The sequence below is a fragment of the Hordeum vulgare genome, chromosome 2H (genome assembly GCF_904849725.1).
Source record: "Hordeum vulgare subsp. vulgare chromosome 2H, MorexV3_pseudomolecules_assembly, whole genome shotgun sequence".
Lineage (NCBI taxonomy): Eukaryota > Viridiplantae > Streptophyta > Magnoliopsida > Poales > Poaceae > Hordeum > Hordeum vulgare.
In genome coordinates this window covers 631,996,119-632,019,326 of record NC_058519.1, presented here as the reverse complement: position 1 = coordinate 632,019,326, position 23,208 = coordinate 631,996,119, and the positions used below count along the sequence as shown (strand labels likewise).

Genomic DNA, 23,208 nt, shown 5'->3' with positions numbered 1-23,208 from the left:
CATCTTGGTTCCTTGCCATTTTCTTCTCCTCGTCGGCGGCGACGGCGGGGTCAGCGGGGTCACGGCTGTACAGCGGGGTCAGCGGGGTGCCAGTGTGCGCGTCCATGGTGGCAGGGGCGCTGGCGCAGGCGCGCACGGGAGCAAAGGAGGAAGAAAAGGGGAGAGTTCGCGCGCAGCGAAAGTGGACGCCCGAAATACACAGCACGGGATGGGGGCTATGGCCAGCGTGCCCAACTCGTTTTAGCGCGCGCGGTTTTAACGCGTCTGCTGAGGCTGTCCGCCGCGTTGCGCGTGCTATATTTGTCTTTTTTGCCTCTAACACCTGGTACGAGAGACCAACCCACCTCCAACTTCCCCAGCGCTGGATCATCTTGTGGAGACGCGACAGGCGCGGTAGGTGCGGACGCACCTCGCGGCCATGGATCTGGCAGTTGAATCCTTCCTCGAGCGGTTGGACAGCTTGCTCAAGGCTCAGTCCAAGACCATCTCGGAGATCCAGGCGTCCACGGCAAAGATCGACGACCTCGTTGCCTCGCATCCCGATCTGGAGCGACACGTCGCCGATCTAGGCGATGCGGTGGCGGCGCTCCAAACGGTGCATCAGCCGATGCTTCCGACCTACCAGCGACGACTGGCGTCCATGCTGGACACGGATCTGGCGCGGTCGACATCCTCCCAGGGCCACAGTGCCACGGCGTCGTTCCATCACCACGAGGACCCCCCCGCGGTATCGTTCCAGGCACCGCCACAGTCCCCGGCCATGGGTCAGTTTTCGTCTCTCATTCCTTCAACTCCAACTTTCTCTTCGTTCGCGCACGCGAGTCAGCTCCTGTTTGGTTTGGGCCAGACCCATCCCTCAATCACATTCCCATAGTTCGCGGGTGATAACCCCAACTTGTGGAAGACGCTCTGCGAGCAATACTTCCAAATGTTTGCATAACACCAGCGTTTTGGGTTCCTATGGCTGCCTTGAACTTCTCAGGCTCGGGATCAGTCTGGTTACAGTCAATTCAGAAAAAACTGTTCGAATTCGACTGGGAATTATTCAGTACACTGTTATGCACGCGTTTTGGGCGCGATCGGCATCAGATGTTGATCCGACAGTTCTATAATGTCCGCCAAACTTCCTAAGTCGCACATTACATTGAGCAATTTGAGTTAATTATCAATCATCAGACCTCCTATTCCGTCTCTATTCACCCCTTTTACTTTTTGACTCGTTTTGTCGAGGGGCTTCGGAAGGACATTCGAGCAGTAGTGTTCGTGCAGAGGCCGCCCGATTTGGACACGGCCTGTGCTCTGGCGTTACTCCAGGAGGAAGTAGCAGAAGGACCCTTCAGTACGTTGCTTCGACCACCGGAGGCCACGACGCGGCAAGGGATGCCCCTGCCACTCCCACAACCACCTCCCATACGATTTGTACCCGCAGCGCCAGCAACAGATCGCAGGGGCCCAGATGCAGCACGAGCAGGTACGTCCAAGATCAAAGCATTGCGTGATTACCGCACGGCCGGAGGACTCTGTTTCAAGTGTGGTGAGAGATAGGGCCACGACCATGTGTGCCCCCACGTGTGTCCAACTCCATGTCGTCGAAGAGTTGTTGAATATGCTCGACTTGGACAACTTCGTTGACACCCAGATGCAGGCAGTTGAAGCACATGGTGATACAGTCATGGCCATCTCACTTTCGGCAGTCACGGGAGGGGTATCTGCCAAGGCCTTTCAGCTGCGTGTTTGGCTTCAAGGAAGAGAGGTACTATTGCTGGTTGACTTAGGCACTACCAACACGTTCATCAATGAGCAGTTAGCCCAGGCCAATAAGGGAGTCCAGCTCCTACCCAAGTCTAGCAGAGTTTGGGTGGCAGATGGAGGCGAATTGATCTGCTTGTCCTTTGTACCGGGCTGCGCATGGTACTCTCAAGGCCACGAGTTTTACATTGATCTGAAAGTGCTAGCTCTCGTCACGTATGATGTCATATTGGGCATGGCACTGGTAGAAAAAGAGGCTTCCGTCCAGCCCCATAAGTCGCGACACTGTAGGAACCGCGACTAATGATTTCTTTAGTCGCGGTTCGGCAGACGAACCGCGACCAAAGGCCTGGGCCAGGGCGCTCGGTGGCCAGCTGGTGCACGTGAGGGGCTTTAGTCGCGGTTGGCCAGGCCAACCGCGACTAAAGGTGCCCAAAGGCCTTTAGTCGCGGTTTGCCATGCCAACCGCGACTAAATCTCCTCCCCTATAGATACCAGTTCAGCACACTCACTTAGCCATTTGGTGCCACTTCTCTTCACAAGCTTCACAAGGGGGTGTAGGTTTGCTTTTGGTTCCTCTTATGCACACAAGGTGTTTGATGAAATGCCCCAAGAGCGTGAAACAAACATGATATGAAGTGTTGGAGCCACACTTGAGGTTCCTCATTTATTTTTTCCTCCTCGATCGCGGTTAGCAACTTGAACCTTTCATGCATGTGTGTCATTGATAAAATATATATGCATGTGTGTTGTTCATTGTTTAATTTCTATTGTTTATAGCTAGTTAGTTTAACAAATGCATGATGGTTAATTATATATTTTATATTATAATAATGCAGATGAATCGGCAATGGATGTACGGTAACCGACTCTCCCGCGAATTCACTACGGGTTTGAAAGATTTCCTCGTAGTGGCTAATGCGAACAAGCAGAAGGGTTTTGTTATTTGTCCATGTGTTGACTGTAAGAATCAGAAGGGTTACTCTTCCTCAAGAGAAGTTCACCTGCACCTGCTTCGGCACGGTTTCATGCCAAGCTATAATTGTTGGACCAAGCATGGAGAAAGAGGGGTTATAATGGAAGAAGATGAAGAAGGGGATGATTTCATGGATGAAAGCTATCTTGCTCATTTCGGTGATACTTTCATGGAGGATGCTGAAGGTGAAGGGGAAGGTGAAGGGGAAGGTGAAGGTGAAGAAGAGGCACGTGATGAGACCGTTGATGATCTTGGTCGGACCATTGCTGATGCACGGAGACGCTGCGAAACTGAAAAGGAGAGGGAGAATTTGGATCGCATGTTAGAGGATCACAGAAAGTCGTTGTACCCCGGATGCGATGATGGTCTGAAAAAGCTGGGCTGCACACTGGATTTGCTGAAATGGAAGGCACAGGCAGGTGTAGCTGACTCGGCATTTGAAAACTTGCTGAAAATGTTGAAGAATATGTTTCCAAAGAATAACGAGTTGCCCGCCAGTACGTACGAAGCAAAGAAGGTTGTATGCCCTCTAGGTTTAGAGGTTCTGAAGATACATGCATGCATCAACGACTGCATCCTCTACCGCAGTGAATACGAGAATTTGAATGAATGCCCGGTATGCACTGCATTGCGTTATAAGATCAGAGGCGATGACCCTGGTGACGATGTTGAGGGCGAGAAACCCAGGAAGAGGGTTCCCGCCAAGGTGATGTGGTATGCTCCTATAATACCACGGTTGAAACGTTTGTTCAGGAACAAAGAGCATGCCAAGTTGTTGCGATGGCACAAAGAGGACCGTAACTCGGACGGGGAGTTGAGACACACCGCAGATGGAACGCAATGGAGAAAGATCGACAGAGAGTTCAAAGATTTTGCAGCTGACGCAAGGAACATAAGATTTGGTCTAAGTACAGATGGCATGAATCCTTTTGGCGAGCAGAGCTCCAGCCATAGCACCTGGCCCGTGACTCTATGCATCTACAACCTTCCTCCTTGGTTGTGCATGAAGCGGAAGTTCATTATGATGCCAGTGCTCATCCAAGGTCCGAAGCAACCCGGCAACGACATCGATGTGTACCTAAGGCCATTAGTTGATGAACTTTTACAGCTGTGGGGCAGACCTGGTGTCCGTGTGTGGGATGAGCACAAAGAAGAGGAATTTGACCTACGAGCGTTGCTTTTCGTAACCATCAACGATTGGCCTGCTCTTAGTAACCTTTCGGGACTGTCAAATAAGGGATACAATGCATGCACGCACTGCTTACATGAGACTGAAAGTGTACATTTGCCAAATTGTAAGAAGAACGTGTACCTTGGGCATCGTCGATTTCTTCCGAAAATTCATCCAGTAAGAAAGAAAGGCAAGCATTACAACGGCAAGGCAGATCACCGGCCGAAGCCTGCGGAACGCACTGGTGCTGAGTTATTTGATATGGTCAAGGATTTGAAAGTCATCTTTGGAAAGGGTCCTGGCGGACAATCAGTTCCGAAGGGAGCTGACGGGCACGCAGCCATGTGGAAGAAGAAATCTATATTCTGGGAGCTAGAATATTGGAAAGTCCTAGAAGTCCGCTCTGCAATCGACGTGATGCACGTTACGAAGAATATTTGCGTGAACCTCCTAAGCTTCTTGGGCGTGTATGGGAAGACAAATGATACAAAGGAAGCACGGCAGGACCAGCAACGTTTGAAAGACCCTGATGACCGGCATCCGGAATGGTTTCAAGGTCGTGCCAGCTACGCTCTGACCAAAGAAGAGAAGGTCATCTTTTTTGAATGCCTGAGCAGTATGAAGGTCCCGTCTGGATTCTCGTCCAATATAAAGGGAATAATAAACATGGCGGAGAAAAAGTTCCAAAACCTGAAGTCTCACGACTGCCACGTGATTATGACGCAATTGCTTCCGATTGCTTTGAGGGGGCTCCTGCCGCAAAATGTTCGAGTAGCCATTGTGAAGCTATGTGCATTCCTCAATGCAATCTCTCAGAAGGTAATCAATCCAGAAGTTCTACCACGGTTACAGAACGATGTGATCCAATGTCTTGTCAGTTTCGAGCTGGTGTTCCCGCCATCCTTCTTCAATATTATGACGCACCTCCTGGTTCACCTAGTCGAAGAGATTTTCGTTCTCGGTCCTGTATTTCTACACAATATGTTCCCCTTCGAGAGGTTCATGGGAGTATTAAAGAAATATGTTCGTAACCGTGCTAGGCCAGAAGGAAGCATCGCCAAGGGCTATGGAAATGAGGAGGTAATTGAGTTTTGTGTTGACTTTGTTCCTGACCTTAAGCCGATTGGTCTTCCTCGATCGCGGCACGAGGGGAGACTAAGTGGAAAAGGCACGATCGGAAGGAAATCAACGATATGTATGGACGACCATTCTCTGACGGAAGCACACCACACTGTACTGACCAATTCCAGCTTGGTGGCTCCGTACTTTGAGAAACACAAGAATATTTTACGCTCGGACAACCCGGGGAAGCCTGAATCCTGGATTAGGAAGGCCCACATGGAGACTTTCGGCAGTTGGTTGAGAAAACATTTAATGAATGACAATGATGTTGTAGATCAGCTGTACATGTTGGCCAAGACACCATCTTCGACTATAACGACTTTCCAAGGGTACGAGATAAATGGGAATACATTTTACACGATCGCCCAAGATAAAAAGAGCACCAACCAAAACAGTGGTGTCCGCTTTGATGCAGCAACCGAGAATGGGCAAGAGGTCACATATTATGGTTACATAGAGGAGATATGGGAACTTGACTATGGACCCTCCTTTAAGGTCCCTTTGTTCCGGTGCAAATGGTTCAAGCTAACAGGAGGTGGGGTAAAGGTGGACCAGCAATACGGAATGACAATGGTGGATTTCAACAATCTTGGTTACCTTGACGAACCATTCGTCCTAGCGAAAGATGTCGCTCAGGTTTTCTATGTGAAGGACATGAGTAGCAAACCGAGGAAACGGAAAGATAAGAAAACGATCAGTACATCATGCGATGATCCAAAGCGCCACATTGTTCTTTCAGGGAAAAGAAACATCGTGGGAGTGGAGGACAAGACAGACATGTCAGAAGATTATAATATGTTTGCTGAAATTCCGCCCTTCAAAGTGAACACCGACCCAAGCATTAAGTTAAATGATGAGGATGCTCCATGGATACGGCACAATCGTAAGCAAGCAGGGACACAAGGGAAGAAATGATGTGTAATAATTTATTGTACCAAACTTTGTTGAATGGATCATGTGAATTATATTACCCGTGATGTGTTTGGTGTCCATTTTCGAATGATTCGAGATACCACTGATGATACATGAAATTTGGAGTGATTTAGTCATACTCCTGCCTAGGCGTATAATATGCATACTCGTAGTCTTCATAGCTGCTGTCGTCGTTGTACTGGTAGTCGTCGCCTTCTAAGTTGCCGCCGTCGTCGTCGCTGCTGTCGTCGCTGTCGTCGGGCGGCGCTCGTGGCTCGAACTGAGGGTAGCGCAGGCGGGGGATATCGCCGACCGTGATGTAGTCCATGACGCTCTGCAGAGTCCGGCCGTACCACCATAGCCGACGGCCGGCCTCGTGGAAGTTCCCAGGAGGCAGACCGTCCTCCTCATACCTGGCGAGCGCCCTTTCACGCCGATTGATGAAGAAGGCGTCCCAAGTATGCTGGTTATCGGGATGCCAGCGGGGATTCATCCGCTGCTCCGGCGTGAGGTCGAGGTAGTAGTGGTTCGTGATGGCCGCCCGGCGCGCAGTACCCTGAGGGACGGGAGGGACCGGCACGCCGCCGGCGCTTAGGCTCCAGCCGGTGGGGACGCGGTAGCCCGGTGGACAAGGGTAGTTCGAGGCGCAAAGCTCCTCCACCTGCTGGTAGGTTAGAGTGGGTGCGGTGGAAGCCATGAGAGAGTGATGAGAGATTGTAGAGATGTGATAATGCTGGCCAAGCCGGGCTACATATATGTAGTGAGAAATGGCGGGAAAAATGGGAGCGGGAAGACAGGAGGAGGGAAGAAAGTGGCGGGAAGAAAGAGGCGGGAAGACAGGGAAGAAATGGCGGGAAGAAGAGGAATCCAGAGCTGGTCATCTAACCTTTAGTCCCGGCTGGTTGGTGCAACCGGGACTAAATGTGGTTTTTGTGTCATCTAAGAAAACTGTCGGTGGGATAAGGACGTTTGAATTGAATTAGTGTTATTTTTCTGAATTTTTTGATATATTATTTGTATTTTTAACATTTTGAATTGAATTAGTTTTATTTTTCTTAATTTTTTGATATAATTTTTGTGTTTTTAACATATTGAATTGAATTAGTTTTATTTTTCTGAATTTTTTGATATATTATTTGTATTTTTAAGATATTGAAAAAGAAAAGTATTTTGAAAAATACCTTTAGTCGCGGTTGGCCAGACCAACCGCGACTAAAGGTCGTTGCGCGCCGGAACGAAAAAACCCTTTAGTCGCGGTTGGTTTATCCAACCGCGACTAAAGGTTACCTTTAGTCGCGGGTCGCCTCCCCAACCGCGACTAAAGGGGGGGGGGGCGCGGGAACGCAAAAACCCGCCAAAAACCCTTTAGTCGCGGTGGGGGAGGCGACCCGCGACTAAAGGCAACCTTTAGTCGCGGGTCGCCTCCCTAACCGCGACTAAAGGTGGGGGTTATAAATACAAGGCCTGCCGCCGTCTTCTCCGATTCTCGTCTTCTCCGATCCTCGCCCTCGACGCCGCCCTCGCCGCCCGCCGTCGCCCTCGCCCTCGACGCCGCCCTCGCCGCCCGCCGTCGCCCTTGCCCTCGACGCCGCCCTCGCCGCCCGCCGTCGCCTTGCCCTCGACGCCGCCCTTGCCCGGCCACGTACGCCGCCCGCCGTCGCCCCTCGCCCTCGCCGCCGGCCGTCTCGCCCACGTACGGCGCCGTTAACCTATGTGCAAGTGCAAGAGGGATTGAAGAATTGCACTATGAATCTTGATTGCCGTTAACCTTGATGCACCGTTGGATACTTGATTCACTTAGTATACTCCCTCCGTTCCTAAAATGAGTGAATCTACGTTCTAAGTTTTCTTTTATAGATTTCATTAGATGAGTATATACGAAGCAAAATGAGTGAATCTACGTTCTAAAGTATGTCTATAACGGTCTCGGATCCAACTTGGGCGCGCGACTAAATGTGTCATGGTGTCACATTCCATTGATTAAGAAATAGATGATGAATATTGTGCATTTTTCTTATTTTCCACAATGACGTTGACTATTTGGCACTAAACCCACCACTCTAGAATCTAACAACAATCTATTCTGAAAAAATATTTTAGAAAATGGTGTGGGTTGTTTACCTCTGGTGGGCTATAACACGCTAATATCACTTTGCACGTCAGGCATAAAAATGAGTTAATGGATAAGTAATAGTTGAATAAAACCGTATTAGTCTTGTTTAGACAAGTTCGTAAAATTAACATTATTAAGATGAAAAAACACACAATATGGCAAACAAACAGACAATAAAAATGTATAATCATCTGATGTCAATTTGTTTTGTCAAAAAATGTAAAGTGATCTCAGAACATGAGCCCAAGTTGGATCCGAGACCGTTATAGGCTGTTGTTTCAATCAGTAGCATGGCACCCGACCGATGGTGATTGCATCCTAGCCTAACAGAGATCAAAGCTCAAGGTTTAACGCTTATCCTTTCTAGCGACAGGCGATGCAGTACTCCCTTCGTTCCTTTTTTTACATGATTCGTTTGAAGTTAAACTTTAGTGTTGTGGATATTGATGTTTCTTAACACGCATTCGATCGAACTTGACGAAGTTCAACATCAGTCAAATTTTATACACGGAGTAAAACCAAACAAGAGGGGGTACTTGTCAATAGACGGGCATGAGTGTTTGACCCCTTCCTCGCCCCCTCCTTTTGCCACCGCCCTTTCGCCACCGCCACCGCCACCGCCCCCCTTCTTCACTTAATTAATTTGTTTTTACTACATGTTTTCAGGACTGACATAATGGCGGACGATAGAGCTGACCCGATTATGGACAACTATGATCCGGACGGTGAAGCACATATGTTCGGCATCATAAACGGCGATATTCTATATGTGCCGACCGGACAAGATCAAGAAGATGATATCTCTTCTTATCTGAACCTTGACGGTGAAGATGAAGGGCGCCGTCAGCAAGATGATGCCGAACAAACGTCGATAAACGACGATCTTCAAATGGAAGTAGCAACCACCTCCGGCGCCGAGGTATATATATACATTGAGCCTCTGGTGATACAAACTAACTGATTTGAATAAATATGTGTGTACTAACGCGCGCGACTCTCTTTCTTATTTTAGCCCTCGGCCGGATCGTCGAAACAATCGAGTACGTCGTCAAAGCGTGGCGCAACCAAGACGATGAAACAAGGAGAAACATGCACCATCGAGGTTGTCGACAGTGCAACCGGCAGGCCGCTGGAGCCCCGCAAGAACGCCACCAAGTTTGTCAGCCAATGCGGAGCCGTTGTTAGAGACAACGTCTCGATCACCGTCCAGGAGTGGAATGAGCCAAAGAAGGCACGAAATGCTGGTTTCACTTTTGTCGATAAGAGAACAAAAAAAGATTGCTTCAAGAAGCTTATGGAACATTTCGTTCTACCTCCGGAATACAACAAATTCGATGAGGAGGGTAACAAGATTGAGGAAAACAAGGAGAGGAGGAGGCTAGTCAAACAGTTCGCTCTTCATAAGATGGCCGACGCATTCCGGAAATTCAAGCAAAATCTAGCCCATGACTTTGTCAAGCAGAACAAGACTCCGGATTTCAAAGGACAATATGAGAAACTGAAACATGATTGGCCAGAATTTGTGAAGCAAAAGAAATCGGAGCAGTTCATTCAAATATCGAAAAGAAATAAGGAAAATGCGGCTAAGAAGGAGTATAATCATATTATGGGGCCAGGAGGGTATCGCATTTGGGTGCCTAGGTTGGAGAAGATGGAGAACGAGCTGAGGGCGCGAGGAATCCGTCCAGGTACGGAGGGATGGGACCAAAGGGCCAAAAGCTGGTGGTACGGGCATGGGGGAACGCTGAACCCGGAGACAGGGGAGTGTGTTTACCGGGGCAAATTAATTAAACCCACCCAAGCCCTTATTGACGCAATGAGGGATGCTCAAGAGGGGAAGATCAAGTTCAACAGAGAGAACGACGCGCTGACAAAAGCCCTCGGGAATCCTGAACACGGAGGACGTGTACGAGGCATGGGGAACATTCCGTGGAAAATAGGGTTCCCCCAGAACGATGACCCGTACGGTTACAGAAGCCGTAAGAGAAAGATGGATCGGGAAGCAGATGTTGTGGCGCGGTTGGCATCGGAAATGGATGTGATGAAGAAAACCGTGAGTGTACTATTAGCCGAAAGAGATGTAGCTCGGGCGCAGCATGAAGATCATCCAGCGGATCTCGGAAGCCAGCAGCGGAGAAGCAGCGTGGCTTCCACGGAGGCCCCACCAGCTGGTGCAGATGCACCGACGATCGAAATTACTGCACCGGAGCCTCTGGTGGTCGAAATTACTGCACCGGAGCCTCCTCGCTACCCCGTGGACGATATAAAGGAGATGAAAGAATGTCATCTGTATTATCCTATCGGGAACATGTCCATGAAGGTAGCCATCGGCAGTGCTTTACCATGTTTACCTGGAGCACTCCACCACAACAACCCCATTCAAGATGGCTATGCTCGTGTCACGGTGGAGGACATAGTCCAAGGGTTTGAGGACCTGGAGATTGACATTGCTACACCTGAAGGGGAGAAAAGACTTGGAGATGTCAAGCGCCATTTCATTCTATGGCAAAAGAAGTTTATCAAGTTTCCAGGCGAGGCGCCAAGGACAACAAGTCCACCCCCCTACGGTGGTGGTGGTGGCGGTGGCGGTGGTGGTGGTGGTGGTGGTGGTGACGGTTCACCTACACCTCCGTCACGTCAGCCGACGCCCCCCAGTCCACAACGTCCGGCGGGTGATCAGACGCCGCCCCCCAGTCCTCGTCCGGCGGGTGATCAGACGCCACCCCCCAATCCACCTCCGGCAAAGAAGCAGAAGCAGTCCTGGATTATTAACCCGGACCCTTATGTACCTAAGACCACAAAGGTACCGGAGCCATCACTGAAGCCTCTCCCCACAAGGCCTTGGGAACGTAGTGCCGAGGAAACTGCCGCGAGGGCGGCTGCTGATCATGAGAAATGGAAGGCGGACTGCAAGAAGAAAAGAGAGCCCGAGCCCAAGCCAGTATTTTCTGATGAGCAAAAGAAGTGGGCTAAGTCATTTTTGAGCACACCGTCCCAAGCCGCGAAGAATCTGCCTGACGACTATGCACGTGAACTTCGTAGGCAGGCACTCATGTTGAAGGAGAAGAAAGAGCGGGCGGAGAACCAGGAGAACAAAGCCTTGGAGGAGGCCGAGAAAACGGAATTAGAAAGTAAAAAAAGCGGAAACGAGTTGCCCAGCTCGGGGAACAAAGTAAACAATCGATTGCCCCGCTTATAGTGAAAGCCGCCGGTCCGGATGACCCCGATATCATAGCAGCTGCGGCAGCACATGGATTGACTGTAACGAGTGCCAGAGAACAAGCGGCCAACTTAGGTATTACTCTTCGTGAAATGTTAGGCCTTGATGAGGCGCCAGTGAAGGAGGTAGTAATTACATATGTGAAGAATGAGCCTCTCGTCGAGCCTGCGCAGGAAGAGGATCTACCTCCAACAATGAAAGGTCTGCTGAAATGGTACAAGGGTTACATAAAAAATAAAAACGCCAAAGATTATATTTATGCGGAAGTTAGATATGAGCATCACTTCAAACATTACTATGTACAAATTCATCTGAGTGAATTGTTCCAGCTTTTCAATCTGCGCGAGCTCGACAAATCTATCATCAGTTGCTACGTTCTGTAAGTGATTTATTTATACCCCATCTCGTTCATATTGCCTGCACTATATATATGTCGTAACTATATTGTTGTGTCCGCTATTATACATGCAGAATGAAGATTAAGGAATGCAGAGTAAGGAACATCCATGATGTTGGGTTCATTGACCCACACATCGTTAATGGATATGTGTTGGAGCATCACCCCGCCGACATGGAGGCAGACCTGTGGCAGTTTCTTACAAAGCAGGAACTCAAAAGTGATATTCTATTTCCTTACCATTTTGGGTGAGTGTTTCTGTCTTGAGCACATTCTCTTTTGTTTACTCCATGCATGATATGTGGCCGGCTAATCGATGAGTTATGCATGACGTACTGTGCATGTATCATGTCCGCAGGTTCCACTGGATTCTGCTAGTAATTAAAGTTGACACCTCAGAATGTCTCGTCCACGACTCTCTGAATATGGATCCAAAGCTTTGGGGCGGCATGAGAAGAATGCTGCAGAAGTAATTATTTTCATTCATTTGCGCTCTATATCGATCGGCCTATTTCGTTCATTTCCTAATATCAAGTAACTAATAACTCTCTTGTTCATTTAATTTTCTTTGCCTCGTAGGGTTTGGAGACGGTTCGTAGATACAAAGGTCGGTGAATTCAAAAAAGAGCTAGAATTCAAAAGGTCAAAGGCTAAGAATGGTGGGGATATTCAGCCAGCGGGGACCAATCTATGTGGATACTATGTCTGTGAGATGATCCGGAGATACACCTCTGAGCGGGTTCCGAGTGATACCAATGCTCAGCGGAATAACCTCCGGGTGATGCTTAGTCCAGAAGCTCGCTTCCGACCACTTCAAGAGGAACTAGCTGGATGGTTCAGGAGGGAAGTCCTCCATCGTAAAGGAGAACACCATTACGAGGACGTAGAACTTCATATGCATTAAATTATGTATGGAAACTTGTTCAAAATTGTATATGGTCATCCGATGATATTGAATATATATTGTATATTCCTCTTGAATTCTTTTTGGTTCTAATTTCAAATTTGTTTGAAATTGTACATTCATATGCATGTATGTAGTACCGTAGAATATGTGAAACTCCTTCAAAATTAAAATAAAGCACAAAAGAAATAAAAAAATACAAATTAAACAGAAAACAGGTTTAGGGGGGGGGCCTTTAGTCGCGGTTGGGCAGAAGAACCGCGACTAAAGGTCCTCCGCCCCGACGGCCGCCTGGCGCCCACGTGGACGGGCCTTTAGTTGCGGTTCTTAAGCAACCGCGACTAAAGGGGGGGGCCTTTAGTCGCGCCTATTTGGTCGCGGTTGCGCAACCGCGACTAATGGCAGTTGCGAACCGCGACCAAAGGCCCTTTTTCCACCAGTGTGGACTGGTTAGAGGAACACAACCCAATGACACTTGATTGGCGAGAAGAATCCATTGAGATCCAGACTCCTGCAGGTCCACTTCGTCTGCTCGGGCAGGAAGCTTCTTCCATAGAATGTCAGGTTGTCAACAACTTACAGTTGCAAGCACCATGCAACCAAGAGGCTATCACTCATATCGTCCATCTGTGCATGGTAGTACCTGAGTCAGAGAAAACCAAAGCAATACCACCGAGCATCCAAGCAATCGTCAACGAATTCCCTGATGTATTTGAAGAGCCAACATGACTGCCACCAAGACGCGATTGTGACCACCGTATTCCTCTCATACTAGGAGCGTAACCGGTCAACATCAGACCATACCGACACAAGCAGACCACAAAACTGAAATTGAGGCCCGGGTGGAAGCTTTGCTCAAGTCAGGGGGTGATACAAAAGAGTACCAGCCCATTTTCATCCCAAGTTATATTGGTCAAGAAGAAAGATGGCACATGGCGCCTCAATATCGACTACTGTCAACTTAATGCAATCACTATCGTCAGTAAATATCCGGTGCCAGTCATTGAGGAACTCTTGGACGAGCTACACGGTGCAGCATGGTTCTCTAAATTGGACTTACGAGCAGGCTACCATCAAATTCGCTTAGCCCCTCGAGAAGAACATAAGACTGTGTTCCAAACTCACAAGGGTCACTTCGAATTCAGAGTGGTATCTTTCGGTTGGCAGGGGCTCCACCCACGTTTCTAGGAGCCATAAACACAACTCTGAAACCGCTGATCACAGTCTGCGTGTTATGCTTCTTCGACGACATTCCAATTTTCAACGCTACTCTCGAAGAACATGCTCAGCACGTCAGGCATGTGCTTCAGCTGCTGCGCAGAGACAGTTGGAAGGCGAAACTCAGCAAGTGTGCTTTTGGTCAGCAACAAATAATTTACCTCAGCAGCAGATAACTTAACTCAAGGGTGGGAACTGACCCATCCAAGATCATAGCAGTGGTACAATGGACCACACCAACTGATGTCAAAGGAGTACGCAGTTTCCTCGGCATGGCTAGGTACTACCGGCGCTTTGTACGCAACTCGGCATGATTGCAAGACCACTGTGCAATCTCCTCAAGAAGGGGACGCCGTTCGTGTGGACACCCAACACCGAAACCGCTTTCCAGTACCGGTACTGAAGCAGCAACTCACATCAGCACCAGTGCTGGCATTACCCAACTTCGACGTGAAATTCCCTATTGAGACGGATGCCAATGAGAAGGGCATTGGCGCAATACTTCAACAACGGGGCCATCCGATCGCCTTTGTGAGCAAGGCCCTCTGTCCAAGGTGTCAGGGACTCTCCACCTATGAGAAGGAGTATCTGGCCATCATAGTGGCACTGGATCAGTGGCATACATACTTGCAGCATGCAGAGTTTGAGATTTGGACAGACCAAAAGAGCTTAACTCACTTGGAAGAACAACGTCTGACAACTCCGTGGCAACACAAAGCTTTTACCAAGTTGTTGGGGCTGAGATACCGTACCCGGTACAAGAAGGGCACGGACAACACCGGCGCAGATGCCCTGTCTCGCGCACAGCCCAGGGATGTGCTTGCCACCGTCACTTCGATGCAACCCAGTTGGCTGGAAGATGTCATCAACATCTACAACAACAACCCGCACACAACCAAATTGTTAGAGCAGCTGGCAATCAAGGAGGACCCAAAAGGTAGATTCTAGTTACAGCAAGGACTCCTTCGATTTTGAGGGAGAATTTGGCTTGGCGGAGGCACTAGTATTCAACAGAAAATCATCCAGGCCTTCCATGACAGTCCAGTAGGGGGTCATTCGGGGTTACCTGTCACTTATAGGCGCATTCGTAAACTGTTTGCTTGGCCAAACATGAAGACGCACATTCAACACTATGTATTGTCTTGCACAGTTTGCCAACAAGCTAAACTAGACCGCACTGCATCACCGGCATTACTCCAGCCTCTACCGATCCCATTGCAACCCTGGGAACTGATCTCTATGGATTTCGTGGACGGTTTGCCTCAATCCAGTAAGTTCAGTTACTTTATACCTTTGGCACACCCCTACACGGAAGCGATAGCGGCACAGTTATACCTGCAACAAATATACAAAATCCACGGCCTCCCAACTGCTATCGTATCCGACTACGATCCGGTCTTCACGAGTCACTTCTGGCAAGAACTGTTCAAACCATCAGGCACAAAGTTGAGACTCAGCACAATCAACCATCCTCAGACTGACGGTCAGACGGAGAGGGTCAACCATTGTGTAGAAACCTTTCTGTGTAGCTTTACTCAAGCATGTCCTCGTCGTTGGAGTTTCTGGATACCTCTAGCGCAATTCTGGTACAACAACGCTCATCACTCAGCCATCGGCATGACACCATTCAAAGCTATGTTTGGATACGAGCCTCGGCACTGGGGAATCTCAGCACATACCACATGTTCAGTACCAACACTAAAGTCATGAATTGAAGAAAGGGAGACAGTGCAACAACTTCTTCAACATCACCTCAACAGAGCGAAACAAGTGATGAAACATGAAGCTGTCAGGAAGCGCTACAACCGCACTTTCGAGGTGGGCGATCAGGTCTATCTTAAACTCCAACCATATATACAAACTTTAGCGGCGCCGAGAGCAAATCACAAGCTTGCATACAAGTACTATGGACCTTTTCTTATCATCTCGAAGATCAACGAGGTGGCATACAAACTTCAACTTCCACCTCAGGCGACAGTGCACCTGGTCTTTCACGTCTCTCTACAGCGACGCGCGCTCATGCCGGGTACGCCTATTGAAGCCCGGCTTCCTCACTCCGCTGACGATCTCACTATTCCAGTCGCAGTTCTTCAAACACGCTGGCGCAAGAAGAATGGAGGCATGCGAGAACGAGTGAAGATCAAATGGTCAAATTCAGACGCGCTCGGGGTTACCTGGGAGGACAAGGCGAGTCTCATCGCTCGATTTCCACATGCAGAGGCTTGGGGTCAAGCCTCATCACAAGAAGAGGGGGATGTCACCATACCTGCTCAAGGGTCCCCGCTGGCCAGCGACACAGGTGCAAGACCAGTTCGGCTGAAGAAGCCCAACCCACGGGTGCAAAGCCCAGCCTGGGCTCGCTAGGCCGAGCCGGGAAAGGGACCCTCTACTTAGAGACATGCGCGTGCGGAGGTCGGCCATCCAGAAGGATCACGCGGCGGCGCCGCCGCACCCTCCCCTTTCTCTTCCACCCGAAACCTAACGTGATTGTATAGCTTCGATCTGTAACCTTGATTGTAAGCCACTGCTACTGCAAGATTATACCAGCTAGTACCTAACAAAGTGTGACCGCGCGACGATGGTGCATACCATCGATATAACTAGTCAGAATCTAAATTGAATCTAAATGAAAGTAACGACACATATAAAATTTGTTTTGTCTCCTGTTGCAACGCCTCCCCGCGGTCCGACCAATCCTGTGAAGATCTGGGGTCACCCTAAACGTGCGTACTTCATGCTCGCATGTGCATAGACATCGGCTGGCAACTCGTCGGTACACAATATATAGACGCAAAACGCGTAGCACTCCCACTAGAATCCGGTCGCCGATCGATCTCCTCGTGTCTCAGCTTACAACGGAGAGAAAATAGTTAGTAAGAGCTTAATCCCTGATAAAGCCAGAGAAGCATATATAGCCTCAAGCCAGACGAGCACAAAGTGATATATATATATCAGCTAAACTCCGAAGGTAAGAAACAATAAACGACAACGTTGTTCGAGTATTATTTGATGATGCGCAGCTAGCTGCTTATTATCTGCAGGCGAGTTAGAACTTTCGATGGGAAAACCGAGGAGCTCAGGTAAAGAGGTGGAGTCGGGAGCGCAGATGGACGTGGGGCCAAGAAAGGGCCCGTGGACGCCGGAGGAGGACCTTGCGCTGATGCAGTACATCGAGCGCAATGGCGGGAGCCATGGAAACTGGCGGCGCCTGCCCAAGCTGGCTGGCCTCGACCGCTGTGGCAAGAGCTGCCGCCTCCGCTGGTGCAACTACCTCAACCCCAACATAAAACGCGGCCCGTTCACCAGCGACGAGGACAAGCTCATAATCGATCTGCACTCTATTTTGGGAAACAAGTATGTACTACTCCGTTTCATTTTAGTCGGCATATAAAATTTGTCTCAAGTCAACTCTATAACAAAAATTATTAATATTCCTAATATAAAATTAATATCATTAGATACATCATGAAATTAATTTCACACTATATAACTTTGAAATTGAAAATATTGATATTCTTAAAATAAATTTAGTGAAACTTTAAGTAGTTTGACTTCAAACAAATTTTATATATAGCACAAGGAAGAAACAAATGTATTATATCATGCGCGCTGGCATATTTCCAAAAGGGTTGGTTAGGCCTGATTTGGCAACGGCATGCATCGACCACCACCCGCCCCTTATAATCACGGGAAAAATAGCACACCATAACTTCGCTAATAGCATAGCATGCTAACAAATAGCTTAACAAATACTCACTTCGTTCCAGAATAAGTCTTACAAACTTAATATTAAAATAGTATAATTTTTTTACTAAATCAACTACACTTATTTTTAAACGGAGGAAAATCAGTATATAATGTGTTACTAATATAATTGTGTGATATAACACGTTAATAGTGGATTTCAAATCGGTGTTGCTTTGCTATATCACGCTAATTTTTAGAGTGAATTCCAGATTTTACCCCTAAGTTCGACATTTTTTATGCTAATTACCCCATTTAAGGTAATTTCATCCATTATACCTCATTTAATAGAAGTATTTCCACAAATTACCCTTTTCTATTTTTGTGAGTGTTCTTAACTATGGCTCCGATTACCAGGTCCACGTGGGGTGCCACGTCGTCGGTTTTTTCCTGGATTTTTTTTCCTCATGTGAATCAGTCCATGCCGATGAGCCTGAGAGGACTACCCGATGTGAATCACACGCACTATGGTCACAAAGTACAGAAATAGTGAGGAAGCTCACAATTCCTAAGCTCTTACATAGATGGTTTAATCAAGAGAGAAATGGACAAGCAAAAGTACTAGTTTTAATTTCTTCCGTCACATTGAAATTTGTTCAAATTTCATACATACTCGCATCAGTGTTTACACCAAACATCATCAATAGGTCAATACATCATTACCAGTTCACTACTTTACATACAATCACCCTCATCACCAACAGACTAAAAAGACACAAATCAAATAGATGTAGATACATTCAGTCATGCACTAGTTGTTGAAGTACGTAAGAATCTGAAAAAACTAATTATGTATGGAGAAACAAAAAACCTCTCATTTCCGACGCGGATAGATTTTTGCTATTTCGAAATAAAGGTTCTTGTCTTGTGGGGAACGATGCACAATTTTTTAGAATCCGGTATCAACAGGTATAACCCCTTGCCCCCCCCCCCCCCTCGAACTACGTTTTCTTTCAAGCCTTTCAAATGCGACCTCGTAGGACAGCTTTTGCTAAAACTCGAGCAGTTTCTTGAAAACTTGCTTCAATATGAAACTTTGGGTATTCCAGAGAGCCCTTGTTATTCCAATAAGATTGCCTGATAATAGATCGATTCATTCAAAGCTCGCCCTGCTCGTTCCGCTCGCAATAGTCCGATTAATTCCCCAGGCGAAAAAATATTAGACATTCCATTTTGGGAAACCCGCACTTTCGGAACAGCAACAACAGCTGCAAAAGGAAGCACCACGACAAAAAGAGCAGGCTCCTTTTCCTTCTACACCAAGCTGGGTTCCTTCTTCACGGGTCATAACTCATGCTTCATGCTTGCTGTTCATTTTTCTTCGTGGCAGTTGATTTTGGGTGATACATCAAAGTATCAAACCAGCCATCACCATCATTAGAGGAGCTAATTGCACCTTGCATCAAGCAAGAGTTCGTCACAAGGCAAAGGACACCTGCAGCAGGCCAGCGATGTGTCTACATGGAATTGCAAGGACAAACAATTCAGAGGAAGAAACAAATACCTGAACTTGCTCTCCATGCTGGGCGGGGATAGAACGTGCATGCACGCCGTGGTGGTCGCCCTTCAACACCAACCGCCGTCATCTGCCTTCAACACATGCCGCCACCATCGCAGCTATTTAGCACCCAATATCTCCGTCGTCGCCGTTGAACAACCGGTTCGTGTGATTCACATCGGGCGCTCCGGTCAGGCCGGCATAGCGGCACGGACTGGTTCACATGAAAAAAAGAACTCCAAGAAAAAAATGACAACGTGGCGTGGACCTGGTACTCGGGGCCATAGATGAGAACACACATAAAAATAGAAAAGGGTAATTTGTCGCAACACTTTTATTAAAAGAGGTATAATGGATGAAATTCCCTTAAATGGGTAATTAGCATAAAAATGACAAACTTAGGGATAAAAACTGGAATTCACTCTATTTTTTACACTGCCTATAATCAGAGGGGAGAAAGTGATCAGATGGAAGATATAGCCGGGGGAGAGATTAGAGCAACTTCAATGGTGCGATCCATTTCGTCCGTCGCCGTCCGTTTAGGTCGGCATGGACAAAAATGATGTCCGTTGGGTCGGCATGGACAAAAATGATGTCCCGATGCGCCGACCAATTGCCAAAACGTGTCCGCTTCGCGTCCGCACCGACCCATTTCCGGCTCAAATTTAGGACTGAAATGCGTCGACGCGGATGCGAAGCGGACGCGCGCGCCCCCTCGGTGTCCGCCCCCAACCACCGCAGTCAATATAATTTATGACGGCGCCATCCTCGGGCCCACGCGTCGGCGACCGCAGCCGGCCTTTTTGAATCCGAGCGTGCGGTGGGTTCCGACATCTGCTTCCAGAAGCCCGTCCGTCCACATCTCGCCATCCCTTGGTTTCCTCGTCGACGACCTAGCAGCCATGGATAACGACGGCAACCTCGTCGCTTATGCCAGTGCGATGTTGCCAGAGGAGGTCGTCTACCTGCAGGCTAAGAGGGCGATGCACCAGGCGCACCAGCGCATCCGTGCTACGCCCGACTTCTTTCCGAACACCCTCGTCGTCCACGCCAGTGCGCTTCTTCGAGAGGAGGCGCCTATCTTGAAGCTCAGATGACGAAGCACCAGGCGCGCGAGCGTGCCCGTGCTGCTGCGCCACCGCCGACACGAGCACTATACCGCGCCTGCAGAGCCCGCCCCCGCTCCGGCACAGCCCGACCTCGCCCCCGCTCCGGCACAACCCGCCCCCGCTCCGGCACAGCCCGACCTCGCCCCCGCTCGAGGACGCCTAGGTTTTTTTTTCATTAATAATGTAACGCGTGGACTCTCGTCGGCCTTCGTGGCCGGCTTTTTTAATGTTTAAACGAACGTTTTCATTAATAATTATGCATGTTTGATGCACGTTGGTAAAAATGGATCAAGCCAGCGTTGGGCATATGCGCCGATCCAAACGTCGAAGCGGATGTTCGTGTCCGCCTGACCGACCAAAACGGACAAAAGGCGGAAGTCTGCCGTCCGTTTTGGTGGACCCATTGAAGTTGCCCTTACAGGGGAGATTTCACCTGTCCCACATTAATTAAAGCCAGAGGGGAGAGAAATTAGAAATATCTTATATACTGTACTACGGAGTATTAGAGATTAGGACTACTCGTCCGTAAAAAAAAAAGGAGATTAGGACTACTCCACACTTGGAATTGTTCTGACAAGAAAGTGAGTTTTCAGACAATCGACTACACGTACGTCCCGTACACCAATATATACGATCGAGTGCAAGATCGAGCATGCATGTGTTTCGAACTTTTAATCTGAGTGTATTGTGTATGATGAAGGTGGGCAGCTATAGCCAAGCAAATGCCTGGCAGGACGGACAACGAGATCAAGAATTACTGGAACACACACCTACGCAAGCAGGTGCTGGCCATGGGCGTCGACCCCGTGACCCATCTACCCTGCCCTCCCATCGAGGCTGCCAGTACCCCCACCGGCACCCTCCTCGACCTCGTCATGCTCCAGCAGGCGGAAGCCGCAAACTACCGGCACCTCGTTCAAGATGCCATGGCTAAGCTCTTCTGCCCTTGCTCACTCCACCTTGCGGCGCCTTTTCCTGACGCAAGCTTGTTGGCCAATCTTGGTGCTACCTTTGTGCCGCACGGCAGAAACAACAGCAGCGGGGAGTTCAACAGCAGGGTAAACCCTTCGGCGTTAACAGGCATGGCTCCGGTCGCGTCATATTCATATCCCTTCTTGGTTGGAGACATGCCCGCCGCTGCCAGTCACGGCGAACTGAGCTCGATGGCACATGGCCACGATGTGGTGACAAGCGGTGTAAACTTGACGGTACCCATTGCACGAGAGGTACCGACAGTTTCGTCAGCAACGGCTGACAAGGCAAGCTCGTCGGCAGCAATAGTGTCATGCAGCCAGCTAGAGGATATGAACTATTTGGACCTAGACAACGACGCCGACGATGACGATGATAAGGGCTGCTGGAATGAGTTGCTGGTATAGGTCTCTGGTGAGTATTGTACTATTAATAATTTAGCATCATCGTCGTCTTCTGCAAAGTTTACACACAGATGTACTACGTAGGAGGAATAAAGAGGAATATTGGTGTAAATTATTATTGTATGCTTGAGTCTTTGGCACATATATTGGGATACATTATTAATTTGAAGTGCAAGACAACCTAAAATAATTTTTAATCTATCCTACATTTTTTAACTAATCATGAAACTCAATATCCACACTGTCACTGTTGTGACTACGAAGACGATGAGACTGAAGAAGACCCCGAAGACACATGGCCGATACTGAAATTTGAGTGCCCGGGACGAAACTGAGATCCGAGATCCCTTATACGAACACCAAATTAATACTAATAATTGAATAGCAATACGCAGTGCCATGTCGCACGTTTAGGAGAGAGTGTGACCACCATGCTACCATCTTGAGAGCGCCTACGCACCAAGGTTCGACCCGACTTCTAGGGCGTGTGTGAACTTTAGCGCATTATAATTTCCATTGTGTAGACATGAAATATTATTGTTTTTCAAAACCGAAGCAAACAATTTGTCTTATTGATTAATTAAGAAGAATAGAATTCTTCAGTTAATTAAAGAAAAATCGAGCAAAAACAGAAACTTATAGACTACATGCAGACTACTCGCTAAGAGAAAAACTAAATGAATACACGATCAACCCGACAAACACATATAACGTGCAGCAACCACACTACCTTATATTTCTATATCGCAAAGAAGCCCTCAATGAAACCAAGGTTGAAGACAACAAATACCACCAAATCCATGGAGACAAGCCAATTGAAGATGGTGGTTGAAGAGTGAGAGTATCCTTCATTAAGGAGCCGCGGACGCCTTATCAAGGGAGGCATTGTTCTTTCCTATGCTTCCGAGAGCCTTCTTCACGTTCTTGATTTTGTCCGTAGGAGCGTCCTTCCCTAGGAGGCAAGCAATCGTCTTGTCAGACCAAGGGCTAGCTGCCTCCATGCAGATGAGCAGGCCGCAAAGCTTTTTCTTGAAGACCGACTCGTCAATACGTGCCACCATACTTTCACAGTCAAAGACGGGCGACCGGATTGACTATAATGCAACAGAATTAGGTGCCAAAGTACCTACTATATCAGACATCGCTTGTCCAACAACCACAGGTGAGAGAGCAATGAAAGCATCCAAATCTCCACGGTCCACAAAGTAGGGCGGTTGACTAGGCTCCAACGACTATGGTGAGGCCACAGTCGGCATCACCAATGCCAATAGAAGAAACCCTAACTCCTTAGGAAGCACCATCGAAATAGGTGAAGTGGGCTCCCACAGAGCTTCTACCACTTAGACATGGTCTGCAGCACCGGCGCAAGAACCTGAACGACGACTTCACTCCTAGAAGCAATCGGCACGACATGCACCGACAACGGACAGGATGTAGCAGGAGGGGAGAGATCTCCAACACGGATAGCGTAGATTAGGGGGAGTGTTGAGATTTAATTAACCCATGTGTTAATTAAGGAAAATCTTCACTATCCCTAACCACCATGCACGAGGGACGTGATTGTTCGCTCGTGTCTCTCTGAACCATCGGGTTTGTTGGATGCATCCCCTTGGGTCTATATATATACTTGTACTCAATCACTAGTACAGATACGATTCACTTACATCTTTAAAATGGTCTCTCGTTCTACTTCATACAC

The 23,208-nt window shown here is 48.3% G+C and overlaps 1 protein-coding gene across 1 annotated transcript; it reads left to right on the top strand.

Moving 5' to 3' along the window:
• Positions 1-345: 345 nt before the first annotated feature.
• LOC123428105 (transcription factor MYB51-like) lies at positions 346-21,670 on the top strand. Its single transcript, XM_045112272.1, has 4 exons — positions 346-442; positions 487-764; positions 16,824-17,136; positions 20,834-21,670. The coding sequence occupies exons 2-4, from the start codon at positions 608-610 to the stop codon at positions 21,510-21,512; spliced, it is 1,149 nt and encodes a 382-aa protein (XP_044968207.1). The 5' UTR covers positions 346-442; positions 487-607; the 3' UTR covers positions 21,513-21,670.
• Positions 21,671-23,208: the final 1,538 nt, after the last annotated feature.